The sequence below is a fragment of the Cebus imitator genome, unplaced genomic scaffold, assembly GCF_001604975.1.
Source record: "Cebus imitator isolate Cc_AM_T3 unplaced genomic scaffold, Cebus_imitator-1.0 Scaffold24, whole genome shotgun sequence".
NCBI lineage: Eukaryota > Metazoa > Chordata > Mammalia > Primates > Cebidae > Cebus > Cebus imitator.
This window is the reverse complement of record NW_016107339.1, coordinates 157,895-174,336: the sequence shown is the minus strand read 5'-3', so window position 1 is coordinate 174,336 and position 16,442 is coordinate 157,895. Positions and strand designations below refer to the sequence as shown.

Below are 16,442 nucleotides of genomic sequence, written 5' to 3'. Positions count from 1 at the left end.
GAATCTGCTAAGTACTGTGTGCGCCGTTCTGCCCGTGAATGGAGGTAGTTTAGAATTGAAACAGATTTTTTATGGTCATAAAACTAGTTACCTCTCAACTTTTGACATTTACTACCAAAGGAATATACTTTTTGTTACATGTTGTTGTATATTGTGCATTGCCTAGCACCATTTCTTACCCAGCTATCATAAGTGGGCAATTCTTTTGGGTGTCTAAATAAGTGTTCTTGTCGCAGCAGGTATTTACATGCCTGCATTTCTTAGGCATTGTCTTATTATTGTCCTAATGTGAATTTGGCCTTATATGCAGAAGGGAAGAGAGACAGGGCCAAAAGAGAATAGCAACACAGGAAAAGAGCAGAGCCTTGGTGCAGCTCCTCAGTGGGCATGTGATAGTGGAGCCAGTTAAGATTATGATCCATAAACATTCATTTTTTTTTACATTTATGTCTTTGATGTGGATTTCTTTAAGACAGTACACTACATTTAAAGCTGAATGAAGGCTAGGAAATACCCAATTTATTGTTATTTCTAAAGAAACGAGAAGAAATAATGATAATGCTGGGGAAAAAATTATGTCCCAGACTAAGAAGAATAATTTGAGAGAGCAATCAGCATTTTTCCAGGTTATCTGTGTGCATTTAATTTAGTGCCCTCTCTCTTCCTGATTGTGAGCTAAAGTAGAATTACAAGGTAAAAACTATTCATGTGCAGGCCATAAAATCTCAATAAAATGCCAAGGATTGAAAACGTGAAGTATATGTAACTTGACCATGTAGAAGTAAAGTGGAACTCAATAACAGATCACACACACAAAAAAAACCCTCAAATATTTGGAAATTAAGCAACATACTTTTTGGTACTTTGTAAATATTTGAAAAGATTAACAAAATCAATAAACCGCAAGCTAGACTGATTGAAATAAAAGAGAAAACAGATTACCAATAAAAGGAGATACCACTACAGATCCTAATTAACCAATGGGTTGAAGAAGAAATCACAATGGAAAATAGAAAATATTTTGAATAGAATGATAATGAAAAGATACAATCTCAGACTATAACCAAAGCAGTTCTTGGAGGGAATCATTTTAAATCTGTTAGTAAAGAAAATTAAAAGCCAATGTTCTAAATTTGTATTTTAAGAAGCTAGAGAAAGAAAAGTAAATCAAATTCAGAATGACTGAAATAAATACAAGAACAGAAATCAGTGAAATGGAAAACAAACAATAGAGAAAACCAACAAAGGCACAAATTTGTTCTTTGAAAAGATGGATAAATTTCATAAACCTCTCATGATACTGATGAAGAATAAAAGAAAACAGATTACCAATATCACTAATAAAAAAGAACATTCCTGTTGATCCTGCAGATATTTAAGCAATTGTAAGAGGATGTTTTGAATAACATACATATGAACAAATTTCTTGAAAAAAATTAGATACCTTAATCATTATTTGAAATTTATGTGTAGAACATTTATTACTAAATGGGAAGTGTTTCAATTCTGCCTTTACCATACATTCTTGATTCTTATTTAATAGTAAGTTACTCTCATAAATGTACTATAAGGATCCCAATATGCTCAAGTCCCTGTGTTCTTTCTTTGTAGGCTTGTTATGCTGCCTCTGCGATTGGGTATCTGACAGGCAGGTAAACCAAAATCTGTTTCACTTCAATTACTTTAATATTTTGGGGTAGAACCATTATGCTGTTCAGCTGAAGGATGAGTTCATTTGGAAAGATTATAGAAGACTGTATTAAATAATGAAAGATAAAAAATTTTAAAACTCTCTGAGGGCCACATCAAAAGAATAATGATACCGGAAGTGTTTTAGAGTGGAACACATTGCCATTTTCACTGGTGACCAGATAGTGAGTTGATGTGTGATACCTTGTCTTGGATCTCACAACTACCCCGGCACACTTAATACAAAAATGCTTGGTTTAAAACGTGACTGCTGGGACCTGTTCTATGCATTCTGATTTTTTAGTATGTATCCATGTTACCTAATTACTACTCCCTTTTTTTTATTAAAAATTAATACTTTTTTTTTTTGAGACGAAGTCTCACTCTGTCACCCATGCTGGAGTGCAATGGCACAATCTTGGCTCACTGCAACCTCCACCTTCCGGGTTCAAGCGATTCTCCTGCCTCAGCCTCCGAGTAACTGGTATTACAGGTGCATGTCACTGTGCCCGACTCATTTTTGTATTTTTAGTAGAGATGGGGTTTCACCATCTTGGCCACGCTGGTCTCAAACTCCTGACCTCATGATCCACCCACCTCAACTTCCCAAAGTGCTGGGATTACAGGCGTGAGCCCCCACGCCTGGCCAATGCATTTTAAAAACATATATTTTGGAAAATATAGAAAGCATAAAGAAGAAAATGAAAATCAGCCAGGCGTGGTGGCTCACACCTATAATTTCAGCACTGTGGGAGGCAGGTGGATCACCTGAGGTCAGGAGTTCAAGACCAGCCTGACCAACGTAGTGAAACGCTGTCTCTACTAAAAAGACAAAAATCAGCCAGATGTAGTGGCACACACCTGTAGTCCCAGCTACATGGGAGGCTGAGGGAGGAGAATCAGCTTGAACCCAGGAGGTGGAGGTTGCAGTGAGCTGAGATTGCATCACTGCACTCCAGCCTGGGCGACAGACCAAGACTGCGTCTTAAAAAAAAAAAAAAAAAAGAATGAAAATCACTTGTGATCTCACAGCTGTTAAGAATTTGTCATTTTCTTCCAATTTTTTCCCCTAAGTATGTATTTTTTAAGCAGAATTTGGACTCTCATGGTAATATGTATCATACTTTTTTCATTTATGTTAGCTTTAATACATGTTTTTATTTCCAAAAATGAAACTAGTAATTGAGTTGCTAAGAAATGAAAACTAATAAGATCTCAAAGTCTAAACCTCACCAGAATAGTTTTTTTTCTGTAATAAGAAACTTGTGAGTTTGGGCCTGAAGAGAATGGGTCATCAAGTAACACTATTGTCCCCATTTTCTGCCACTCTATTTACATATGACAAATATTTTAATCTTTTCATTTAGCTTGGAAAGCATTTATAGTCATTAATTAATGTCTTAATGTAAAAAATGCTAGAACGATGATTAAGAAAATGGTTAAAAGTTCATACTTAAAAAAATTTTTGCTATTTGAATGAACTTCTGGAACTGCACTGGCAAGTATAGTAGCCACGAGCTGTATGTACCTATTTATATTTAAGTTAATTAAAATTAAATAATATTTAAATTATACTTTTTCAGTTTGTAGTAGCCACATTTCAAGTGCTCAGTAACCATGTCGGTAGTGGCTACCACATCAGACTGAAAATGCAGAACATTTCTATTACTATGCAGAGTTCTTGTTGGATAGTACTGTTTTAGAAGTTTAGTTTACTTGGTGATAATTATTTATTTTCAAGTCTGTCTTGAACAGAAATTTTTAAGAAATTATTTTATAAATGTAAAATGGCAAACTGAATTATATTGAGATACCTTTTCCCTGAGTGCTTTAAGCTTAGAAAGTCACACCAAAGGTAAAACATTCAAGTTCAATATTTATTTTTATTTGGAGACAGAGGCTCACTCTGTTGCCTCAAGGCTGGAGTGCAATGGCGCCATCTCAGCTCACTGCAACCTCTACCTCCCAGTTTCCAGCAATTCTCATGCCTCAACCTCCCAAATAGCTGGGTCTGCAGGTGCACACCACCACACCAAGCTAATTTTTGTATTTTTTATAGAGACAGGGTTTCACCATGTTGCCCAGGCTGGTGTTGAACTCCTGGGCTCAAGCGATCCATTGCCTCAGCCTCTCAGTGTGCTGGGATTATAGATGTCAGCCACCACAGCCAGCCTCATGTTCAGTTTTAAAAGATTTTGGGCAGAGCACTGCATTCAAAATTTCCTATCAAAGGTCAGTTGATGCTATATTTATTTGTTAAGAAATGGAAAAAACCTTTTTTTCATACAAAAATGTACTCAGCAGTCAAAAATTTGCTTCTGTTGCCATTAACTTGACTTAGGCCAGATATGAAGGCCAGTTGTGAAGGTGATAGATACCTTACTTCTCGCTAGAAAACCGATATAATCTTTCTTTCTTTGGGCCAGGCATTCTGGCTCATGCCCAAAGAAAGAAGGATAATCCCAGCACTTTGGCAGGCAGATCTCTTGAGCCCAGGAGTTTGAGATCAGCCTGGGCAACATAGTGAAACCTCGTCTCTACCAAAAAATACAAAAAATTAGCTGGGTGTAGTGGCACCCACCTGTAGTCCCAATTACTTGGGAGGCTGTGGTGGGAAGATCACCTAAGCCTGGGAGGTTGATTATATATATACTTTTTTTTTTTTTGAGATAGCATCTCTGTCACCCAGGCTGGAGTCCACAGTGAGCCCTGATTGTGCCACTGGACTCCAGTCTGGGTGACAGAGTGTGATGCTATCTCAAAAAAAAAAAAAAGTATGTGTATATATACACACACATATATATTTTATATATATATACGCACACACACACACAGACACACACACACATTTTTTAATTAAAAATATTCTAATAATTGTTTTACCAGTTATAGTAAAGACCTGTATGTCCTTCCTTTGAAGTCTAGGATTGCCATGTTTCACACTGAAGTGTTATCAGTTGCTAAATTTGGCTTGATGTTAATAATATAAATTCTGTTTTGCTTTTAGGCCAGGAGTCTGCCTTGTTGTTTCTGGCCCAGGTCTCATCCATGCCTTGGGTGGTATGGCAAATGCAAACGTGAACTGCTGGTAATCATGTTATTATTACTGAAAACATTTTCTTAAAAAGGTAACTGCGGGATTTTACTGAGTAGAGCTAATACTGATCTAGAGTAGAAAGACTTGGGGAAAAAAAAACACCCTTGAATTCTTAGAAACCGAAAGCAGAAAGTTAGTTACCAGGGAGGGAATGAGGAGGAGGAAGGGGATAGGGAGATAAAGGTCAAATGGTACTAAGTTTCAGACAAGCAGGATAGAGCCCAGAGGTAGATGCCAGATGTAGGTGATGGGGAGGGAGGCAGCAAATCACACTGCCACGTGTGTACCTATGCAATAATCTTGCACGTTCTTCACATGTACCCCAAAACCTAAAATGCAATAAAATAAATAAATGGGGAAAAAAAAAAGAAAGCTACAGTTAATAATACTGTGTATTATAAATTTCCTAAGAGGAAAAAAGTAACATGAATATGTTAATTTGCTTGACTATAGTAATCATTTCACTGTATGTATGTCAAAACATCATATGGTATACCTTAAATATATATTAAAAAAAGAGTATTAGAGGGAAAATTCAAAGCACCACTAATTTATTTCCTTAGAGATAAATACTTTTTTTTTTTTTGAGACAGAGTCTCACCCTGTCACCCAGGCTGGAGTGCAGTATTGAGATCTTGGCTCACCACAACCTCTGCCCCCTGGGTTCAAGTGATTCTGCCTCAGCCTCCTGAGTAGCTGGGATTATAAGTGCCCGCCACCACGCCTGGCTAATTTTTGTATTTTTAGTAGAGATGAGGTTTCACCATGTTGGTCAGGCTGGTCTCAAACTCCTGACCTCAGGATATCCACCTGCCGTTGCCTCTCAAAGTGCTGGGATTACATGCATGAGCCACTGCGCCCAGTTGAGATAAATACTTTGAACATTTTTCAGTTTCCTAGTGTGTGTGTGTGTGTGTGTGTGTGTGCGTGTGTGTGTGTGAATGTATATATAGTTCTATTTACTTTAAGTGAAGAATTTTTTTTCTAAAGATTGTAAAAATGTGGCCAATTTTTCACCTTGTTTTGCATAGGTAAGAAGATATTTGAAATTCTTGCATTCATGGAGTTTGCTTTATGCATAGACAACTTAGTACGTATTCTCTGATCTTGCCCTTAACTCTATCTCTGGCACTTTACCAATGAGATCGGGTTAAAGAGGGTTAAGTTCTAGTCAATTTGAAACATGGGAAACTGAGGCATGAGAATCGCTTGAACCCAGGAGGCAGAGGTTGCAGTGAGTTGGGATCGCGCCACTGCACTCTAGCCTGGTGACAGAGCAAGACCCCATCTCAAAAAAAAAACAAAACCTTTCTAGTGGAAAGGACATTGTTTTCTTTCTTGCCCTGTGTTTCTTATAGTTTCTTCTGTACTTTGCTTTGGTTTTTCTCTTCTTTATCTACCTTAGGGTCTTATATTCTTTAAGTACCATAAGGTTTGCCATATCCTTTTTTTTTCCCACGTTGAAGGATAAGAATTTCGTTGCTGAGGAATGTCACTCATTTTGCCATTTCCAAATAGATTCACTTAGGAAAATGTAAAATTTTTCTTCCGCTTGTCCCAAGAATAATAAGAAAGTGTAAAAATTTATTTTATGTCAATATAGCTGTAAATTAAGCATCAGCATCCAGAAGGGGAAGGGGAAGAAGGGAAGGAAAACATTTGCTGTACATTTTGTCTTTTTCTGATATTGAGGAAAGGTTCTCTTATCAAGTTGCTTCCTACATGTTTTTTAATCTACTTTTTTTTTTTTAAATTTGAGACAGAGTCTTGCCCTGTCACCTAGGCTGGAATTCAGTGGCACAATCTTGGCTCACTGCAACCTCTGCCTCCCAGGTTCCAGCAGTTCTTATACCTCAGCCTCCCGAGTAGCTGGCATTACAGGTGCCTGCTACCATGCTGGCTACTTTTTGAATTTTTTGTAGAGATGGGGTATCACCATGTTGGACAGGCTGGTCTTGAATTCCTGACCTTAAGTGATCCACCCTCCTTGGCCTCCCAAAGTGCTGGGATTACAGGTTTGAGCCACCTTGCTCAGCCTTAATCTACAGTTCCTAAGAGAAAAATGTAATATTCTCTCTCTTTAACATTTATTGAATATTTGTTATGAATTGGGACGCTCTGTTTAGCATTTTATATGATGATCTCATTTGTAATTATCTTTTTGTCAAGGGGAGTGCTAACCTTCTCTTCTTTCATACAACACTGTAATTATCTTTTTAAAATAAATGACTTTTTCAGGCCCTTGCTTCTGATTGGTGGTTCCTCTGAAAGAAATCAGGAAACAATGGGAGCTTTCCAGGAGTTTCCTCAGGTATCCAACTTTAAGATTTTATTATTTTTTTTATTTTTAATTTTTGAAACAGGGTCTCGCTTTGTTGCCCTATTGCGGATATCAGGAGAGTGGAGAGACCAATGGGTGAAACAGGAGGATTTTGGTTAGGTGCACCGGCTCAGTGGATTTGTATCCGAAAACTGAGCAAAGGACAAAGAAAAGGGGGTAACTTTTACACATTTAGGATGATGCAGCAGTAAACAGGTTTACAGAAGTCAGAACAAAGAACAGTTAATTAATTTGAAACATGTCTTGTGGTGTACTTTACAATTGAAAAGTAACATCTTTCTGCAGTTTTTATCTGCTCTGTGACTTTGTAGCTGGTTAGCAAGAAAAACAGGAATTTCTAGATGCCTGGGAACTTTGCTAAGAGTGTGGGGAAAAATAGATAAAGGTTAAATGGTTTGCAGGAAGTCAGTTTAACATTTCTGCTTAAGCAGAGCTGAGGAGGAGACAGTACATTAAATAATGCACAACAAACTTTATTATATAGAAACTACAAGTTATAAGGCTTTGTTTTACTATTATTGCTGTTATTGAATTTCCTTCTTCAGCCCAGGCTGGAGTGCAGTGTTGTGATCTCAGCTCACAGCAGCCTTGACCTCCTGACCTCAAGCAATCCTCCCACCTCAGCCTCCCAGGCAGCTGGGACTACAGGTTCGCACCACCACACCTGACAATTTTTAAATTTTTTGTAGAGACGAGATTTCACCATGTTGCCCAGGCTAGTCTTGAACTCCTGAGCTCAAGCAATCTGCCTGCCTTAGCTTCCCAAAGTGCTGGGATTACAGGTGTGAGCCACCGCGCCTGGCCTGCAACTCTAAGATTTTAGTAACACAATACATACACACCATTAAGAGTTAGGGAGAAGATATAAAAAAGCCTCCTGTTTGCAAAATAATATAAATCAATTAGAAGTAACTGAAGTAATTTAAAGGTAATTATCTTGAGCTACTACAAGACAACCTCAGGGTGGATATTAAGGGTGAGCTTAGGCCCTGCTTAGAAACAAGCTTTCAAGAAATACACCTTTGTGACAGGATGTTAAACGCTGAAATTAGGCTGTTAAAAGAGTCAAGAAGATAGAGAAATAAAAATGATTTTGGACTATGCCTCCCAGACTTTGGGGAATAAACACTTGAGAGGAAAAATCTTACTCAAAATGATTATCAGTAGACTCTAGACAAGGATATTTTTATTTTAGAAGGAGGAAGGAAAACATTTCAAAATTATAAGAAACTTGAAAGAATATGTCAACAAAATGCTATAGCTTTAGGAATAAAGCTGAGCATGGTAGTTCATACTTGTATTCCTAGTTACTCAGGAGACTCAGGCGGGAGGATTGCTGGAGCCCAGGTGTTTGCGACCAGTCTGTGCAACGTAGTCAAATCTTGTCTCTCTCTCTCTTTTTTTCTGAGACAGGGTATGGCTGTGTTGCCCAGTCTGGAGTGTAGTGCCTTATCTTGGCTCACTGCAACCTTCACCTCCTGGGCTTAAGCCATTCTCTCACCTCAGCCTCCCAAGTAGCTGGGACTGTAGGCACATGCCACTAAGACCAGATAATTTTTGTATTTTTTGTAGAGACAGGGTTTTGCCATCTTGCCCAGGCTGGTCTTGAACTCCTGACCTCAAGTAATCTGCCTGCCTCAGCCTCCAGAAGTGCTGGGATTATAGGCATGAGCCATTGCACCCATCCAAGAGACCTGGTCNAAAAAAAAAAAAAAAAAAAAAAAAAAAAAGGAGGAAAACAAAGTGAATGATTGACACTTAAGGTATAAATATATTTGAGCATTTACAGGACAAAGTTAAAATCATTAGACAGCCAGGTGCAGTGGCTCACTCCTGTAATTGCAGCACTTCGGGAGACGAAAGTGGGTGGATCACCTGAGATCAGGAGTTTGAGACCAGCCTGCCAATATGGTGAAACCCTGTCTCTACTAAAAAATACAAAAATTAGCCAGGCTTGGTGATGGTCACCTGCAATTCCAGCTACTTGGGAGGCTGAGGCAGGAGGATCGATTAAACCCAGGAGGCAGAGGTTGCAGTGAGCTGAGATCGTACCACTGCTCTCCAGCCTGAGCAACAAGAGCAAAACTCCGTCTCAAAAATAAATACATAAATAAAATCATTAGACAAAGTCTGTTTGTAAATCAGAAGTCATTGTTGAGAACTTCAAAAGTAAAATTTTATATATGATAAACTAATATAAAATGCTGAACTCTGGTATAGGTTAATGCAAAAGTATATTTTTATACTCTTAGAAGGGAATTAAGTTTTACTTAGTTAATGGTAGACAATAACAGTTATTTAAAAGATGCTGATGTGTTTGAAAAATAAGTAGAGCAGATAAGTTAATTAAAAGGAAACCTAAAGTTACTGCAAAAACTATATAGGTGAAAAACAGGATAAATGTCCACTACATATTTTTTTTCCTGAAATGGAAAATAATAGTTTATTAGATCAAATTTAAAAACAGAGGAGAGGCCGGTATGGTGGGTCACGCCTGTAATCCCAGCACTTTGGGAGGCCGAGGTGGGCAGATCGCTTGAGGTCAGGAGTTCGAGACCAGCCGGGTGAAACCCAGTCTCTACTAAAAATGCAAAAATTATCTGGGCATCGTGGTGGGTGCCTGTAATCCCAGCTACTCCGGAGGCTGAGGTAGGAGAATTGCTTAAACCTGGGAGGCAGAGGTTGCAGTGAGCCAAGATTGGGCCACCACACTCCAGCCTGGGTGACAGAGCAAGACCCTGTCTCAAAAAGAAAAAGAAAAAAAAAAAATTAATAAATAAATCAGAAGATAATCCAAATATCTGTTTCTTGTGGAAGTCCTTAAAGGACATGAACATAGACTGAAAATCGGGGGCGAGGGGTGATCTTAATTCTGTCATGCCTGTGGGACTATCAGTTTTTCATAGATTTCATACTAAAACATATCAAGAGAAACAGTTTCTATATAATGCTTCAAGATACATTAAACAGTGAAAAATTATCACTACTGAATTCATATGTTCTAAACAGCATAGCAAGAAAGTATATAAAAGGAATACTGACAGAAATATAAGTTATTGTAACAAAATATAACAGATGAAGTTGCATATTCTTATCTGTGAAACTGCTGATTTAAATTTTTTGTAGATTTTGTTAACTTCCTTTCCCATTTATCGTCTGACCAGCAGTTTATAGAAATGCCTGTTTTCCTGGATTGTGTTAGATGGTGGGTATCATCAAACCTTTGCATCTTTGCCAATCTGAGAAATGAAAATTATATCTTGTTTTAATATGCTTCCTGAATCATACCAAGGCAAAACTTTGTTCTTTGAATAGGCTTTTGAGGGACAGTCTAGGTAATACATTTTCTCCATCTTGCCTCTAAACATAAAGAAAGTAATGACTTAACATTTTGTCTTCTTTCAGGAGAGTAATATAATTGTGGGCTGAATTTTAAGTGATTTTCATTTTTCATGTAGGTTGAAGCTTGTAGATTATATACCAAGTTCTCTGCCCGTCCAAGCAGCATAGAAGCTATTCCTTTTGTTATTGAAAAGGTACGGTATTTAAGGGTGAGCTTAGGCCCTGCTTAGAAACAAGCTTTCAAGAAATACACCTTTGTGACAAGATTGTGACTCCATACTCAGGAGGCTCTGGAATGAGAATTGCTCCAGATTAACTGGTTTTTCTCAGTTGCTCATACTTATGTTAGCTTTATTCTCAAAAGAATGAGTGACAGGAATATACCTAGGCAGTTAAAAATGGCATTGTTAAAAAACTATTTACATTTTTGTCATTACATTTAATTATAGAGAGGTAAAATAAGTTATTTTTGGAAAAAGTTTCTCTTGTGCTTTAGTTTTTAAAATTATCTTTTTAATTATACAAAAGTAAAGAGAAAGGTATAATGAACCCCTGAGTACCTTTTCTCTTGTGCTTTTGCAAAAGATTATTTTTGAAAATTGGGACTAAACCAAAACCGTGTAAGACCCTCTGTTAGTTAATTAAGCAGCATACAGGTTGATTATTCCTTATCTGAAATGCTTTTCAGAGAGTTTCTGACTGCAGATTTTAGAATATTTGCATATGTATAATGAGACATCTTAGGAATGGGACCCAAGTCTAAATATGAAATTCATTTATGTTTCATAGGTTCCTTATATACATAGTCTGATGGTAACTTTGTTTTTCCCTTGGGGACACTGAATAAACTGTTTATACACCTGCATTTTGACTGTGAGCTGTCACATGAGGTCAGATGTGGAGTTTTCCCCTTGTATCATCATGTTGGCACACACCACGTTTCACATTTTGGAGGATTTTGGATTTTTGGATTGTAGATACTTAGCCTGTATTATAAATTATAATCAGCATTTATACATGAAATTACGTTTGAGCTGTTTCAAAACCAGGAGTTACAGAAACCATTTGCTACATGTAACCACATCACAGTTTCTGTAAATACTGCCAGATTATTAAGATTAGGAAGCAGGTGGAAGTACATAGTACAGTGCAAAAACTTGGCATGCAGAGCCTCGTGAATAATTCCAAAACCACAGTGTAATAGAACGTGAATTTTAAAGCCCTAAATGAATACTTTATCTCTCTTCCCTTTTAAACAAAAAAATCTTTAAAGATGTAGGCAATAGAGCACATTTCAATTTTGATTATAATTATTTTTCTCTACCTAAGGATGTCCAGAAAAATGAAAATAGTGTTATTTTACAGTTTTAAATTATCTTTGAGTGGAATATGATAAGACTGAGATTTTACAAATCTTTTCTTCTACTTGTAATAAATGTAGGCAGTGAGAACCAGTATCTATGGTCGTCCAGGTGCTTGCTATGTTGACATACCAGCAGATTTTGTGAACCTCCAGGTGAATGTGAATTCTATAAAGTGAGTAATAGTTATACTGGAATTCTTTCTTCAATATTCATGTATTATTATAATGCCTACCTTTTTAAAAGAATTTACCGAGCAGTTTATAGGTTAATTTCCATTTGTCTTAACTTAATGATTTAGTAATTAAACTGAATCCTAGCCAAAGGGCTTAATTCTCTCAATTAAAATGATATTAGTGGTCAGGCGCAGTGGCTCACTCCTGTAATCCTAGCACTTTGGGAGGCCATGGCGGGCGGGTTACCTGAGGTCAGGAGTTCGAGAGCAGTCTGGCCAATGTGGTGAAACCCCGTTTCTACTAAAAATGCAAAAATTAGCTGGGTGTAGTGGCAGGCGCCTTTAGCTACTTGGGAGGTTTCGGTAGGAGAATTGCTTGAATCCAGGAGGTGGAGGTTACAGTGAGCTGAGATTGTGCCACTGCACTCCAGCCTGGGCGACAGAGTGAGACTCCCTCTCAAAAAAAAGAAAAAGATATTTATTAGTAGTTATTTCTGGATTTAATTACTAAACCAAATACTTGGAACTTCCTGAACTCTTCATTGAAATTATTCCTTCAGTAACCATAAATATACATCCTTTGTTAATGTGGTATGGGTCCTTGAGAATCTTTATAATGCAAGCCAAGAGATTGGGTGATTATTGAAAATTATTAGGATTCAAGATAAAAAAGTATCTAGCTTCTCTCCCTATGGTTAACAAATATTCCAACAGCGATTTCTATGATATCTCATGTTTTTAAAATAAACACTAAGTGAAAAGAAGCATCATGGGTACCGTTTTGTGCATTTCTGCCATTGTGGAACAAATGGTTCTGTAGTGACTACAGACACACAGTGTGTCTTACTGTATACTCTGTGTACCAAGTGCCATTGTGGACCAAATGGTTCTCTAGTGACTACAGACAGACAGTGGGTCTTACTGTATACTCTGTGTACCAAGGAGTGATTTTTATTTGGTAGAGTCAGATAAAAAGGACATCTGTTTATTCTACATAATACCTGAAAAAGATAATCAAAATAATACTAAGGGGAGAAGGGCTAGTGTCAGGTAAGTTAACTCTATAAGCCTTTTAAATTTTATACAGATTGTTCTTTTTTATTATATGTCTAAATATTTTGACTATATGTCTAAATTTTTTATAGTATAATTTATATTAATTAGAATAAATGAAATATCACAGAACTTGGTGTCCAGAAATACTTAACTGTGACAGTTTTAATGTTTCTTGTACTAATGCATATTGTGATACTAAAATATTAACACCCAGTTAGTGGAATGTAGTGAGGCCGTGCACGGTAGCTCATGCCTGTAATCCCAGCACTTTGGGAGGCCTAGGTGGGTGAATCACCTGAGGTCAGGAGTTTGAGAACTGCCTGGCCAACATGGCGAAAACGTGTCTCTACTAAAAATACAAAAATTAGCCAGGCGTGGTGGCATGTTCCTGTAGTCCCATCTACTCAGGAGGCTGAGGCAGGAGAATTGCTTGAACTCGAGAAGTGGAGGTTGCATTGAGTCAAGATTGCACCACTGCACTCCAGCCTGGGTTACAGAGTGAGACTCTGTCTCCAAAAAAAAAAAAAAGAAAAGAAATGTGGTAAGGTATTTAAAAGCATGGACTTTGGAGACAGAATGACTGGTTCAATCCAGTCTCTGCCACATGTCATCTGGAGATCTTGGACAAGTTACTTTCTCTTGAGTCTTTTTTTTCCTCAGTGGTGAAATGGAGATGATGCTAATACCTGACCTCATTGTTTTGATAATTGAATGAGAATAAATGGCACATAGCAAATATTAGATTTTAGTATGTTTTTACTGTTACAACAGCTACTACTGCTACTACAATACAAAACCATTAACTCAGATTTTCTGTCAATGAATTGGCCATTTCATTGGCTATTAGATGATATTGGAGAATAACTGTTAATTTGCTAGATGTGATAATGATGTGATGGTTGAATATAGGAGAAGGTCCTTATTCACAGTCATATGGAGAGATTTTTAAGGGTGAAGTATCTTGATGCCTATTTGCTTTAAAATAGTTCAGGAAACATAAACACGTTTGTGTATATATATATGAAACAAATGTGGTAAAATGAGATTAAGTTGTTAGATCTACATGGGGGCCTCTGGGGGCTTATTGTGCTATTTCTCCTACCTTTCTATATATTTGATATGTCCACAATAAAAAGATTAGAGTTGGCCTCTTTTAATTAACAAGGCTCTTTTTTCCCAGGTACATGGAGTGCTGCATGTCACCTCCTGTCAGCATGGCAGAAACCTCTGCTGTACGCATGGCAGCTTCTGTTATTAGGAACGCCAAACAGCCCCTTCTTATCATCGGAAAAGGTAGCATGATAAGTCTTGCTAGGCTTTTGAAAGTGCTGATTCTTTTCATAAATTTTAATTGTTTATTAATGTCTGTTCTAATGTTTGAAATTGGAATAAGAATTCTCTTCATCAATTTTGCATTATTTGTTTTGAAATTATAGAATTATTCTTTAATGCCCAGAGATTTCATGCTTTTAAGGAAATACCACCTATTTAATTTCTTTGGTCTTGTGAATAAAATGCATTGATTCTATTATAAAACATTTTGAAAAATCAAGAAAAGTAGAAGTTCCTTCATCTGAGGTAACCATTTTTAACATACAATAGTTTTCTATTCCTTTTTACACGTATATTATGTACTGTGCTCATACTAGACAGTTTCATATTCTACCTTATTCACTTAAGATTATAATATTTTTCATCTTAAAAGCATTTCTTAAATATAATTTTTAATGTCTCGTCATATGTACATTAACACTTTCTTTCCTGGCAAACATTTACATCTTTGCCATTTACTGTTTGTTTAGAGTAGCTGTAGCAAACATGTTTGTGCCTAAAACTTTTTCTGTATTTAGGATTTAAGATTCCTAGAAGGAAAAGTTAGAGGATATGAATATTTTAAGGCTTTTGGTACATATTGTCAGATTGCTTTCTCCGGAGGTAATGAACCAACCAATTTATATGCCTGTCAGCAATTTATTATAGTATTCATTTCATGTTCTAGAACTGAGGCTGCTGGGATCATCTATGGCCATGCTAATCAATTATGAACTGCTTAGGAACTAAGTATGTAGTAAACCAAAAAAGTTTGGTAGTGGATGACAAAAAAATTGAGATCGGAACTAAGCTGAATGTGTTATATGATGTATTAGCTCTGTGACTTTGGCAAACAACTGCTTTGAGTTTCAAATTACCTCACTTGTAAAACAGGGATATTAACTGCCTCAACAGGATATAATTAAATAGCAAAACATATGGAAAGCACTCAGTGGTTGCCAGTTTTTATTCTACTTTTAACAAACATTTGATGAGTGCTTATGATAAGGCAGGGATTATACAGAACGTGAGGGATACAGAGAAATAGTGGTTCCTACCTATGGGGGAGGGGAGATAGACCTGGTAACAAATGAGTGTAATATACTCTTGGGTGGTGTGTACAGAAAGAGTAAGGCAGGTTTTCAAGGAAAGTAGCAACAGTTTGCTTGTGTAGGTGGTATGGAAGGACTATCCAGAAGAGATGGCACAACAGCTATATCTTGAAAAAGCAGATAGTAGTTCCCAAATGGACAGAGACCAAAGACAAAGCAGGAAGAGAGAACTGAGTGTACAGAGACATTGAGACAGGAAGAGGAATACAAGAAAGCTTTCTGGATGAAAAAAAAAAAGGAACTATTTTTCATCATGCATGTATGAGAAGGGATTTTAAGGTAGTTTTGTAGCTTGGAACATTATATTGAATCTGCAAGTGCATGATACTGTTTACTAGGATTTAGTAGATAATTATAAATACAGAATATGGAATAATATACTGGCCTTGAAAAAGTATAGAATAGCAGAAAATACAGTGGTCTTGATGACATTAGAAATGGAACATTTGAACAATAAGATATTTTTAGTCTCATCAAGGGAATAGGGCATAGGGTTATTCCCAGGCACACAACTGTGAAAACAAATGATATTGTGTCCCTCTGGGGTTAGCTCTGTTACAATCACAGAATTATAGAGCCTGTAGAAAGATCTGCAGATCTTTAGAAACTTAATGCACCTTAGGATTTCCATGCCTAGAGTAGGAGACCTTGTATAGAACAAGAGGTTTGCTGGAGATGAGAACCAACATGTGAAGGTAGAGAGAGCCATTCTCTTTTAGGACAACATTCTTCCCCGGCCACCTGGGCCTCCCAGTAAAGATAGTGTGTCCAGGGAATTGTAGATAGTAGCTCAGTAGGACCATAACATAGAATGGGTAAGTGACACTAGCAAGAGCTGTGAGATGTGACTTTTGTTTTGGGATAGACATCTTTCAGAATAATTGAGAGCTATTGGTGGGAAATTAGAACTCTTACTTCGTTAAGCATTTTAAAATGCCAGCAATAAAAACTATAGCCA

At 37.0% G+C, this 16,442-nt stretch overlaps 1 protein-coding gene and 1 pseudogene across 9 annotated transcripts in view; one reads left to right on the top strand and one right to left on the bottom strand.

The window, feature by feature from the left end:
• Positions 1–16,442, top strand: part of HACL1 (2-hydroxyacyl-CoA lyase 1) — a 39,154-nt gene that overhangs the window by 3,664 nt on the left and 19,048 nt on the right. For 3 of the 9 annotated variants that reach the window (XM_017522466.2, XM_017522463.2, XM_037736216.1), the window contains exons 3-8: positions 1,612–1,652; positions 4,697–4,777; positions 7,025–7,097; positions 10,586–10,678; positions 11,911–12,005; positions 14,242–14,354. In XM_017522466.2, the coding sequence (XP_017377955.1) occupies positions 1,612–1,652; positions 4,697–4,777; positions 7,025–7,097; positions 10,586–10,678; positions 11,911–12,005; positions 14,242–14,354 (496 nt within the window). Of the gene's footprint in view, positions 1–560; positions 627–1,611; positions 1,653–1,721; positions 1,875–4,696; positions 4,778–7,024; positions 7,098–10,585; positions 10,679–11,910; positions 12,006–14,241; positions 14,355–16,442 lie in introns of those variants that run through there. The other 6 variants (XM_017522464.2, XM_037736217.1, XM_037736215.1 and 3 more) reach the window with 5 other exon arrangements.
• Positions 6,876–6,989, bottom strand: LOC119470242 (annotated as a pseudogene).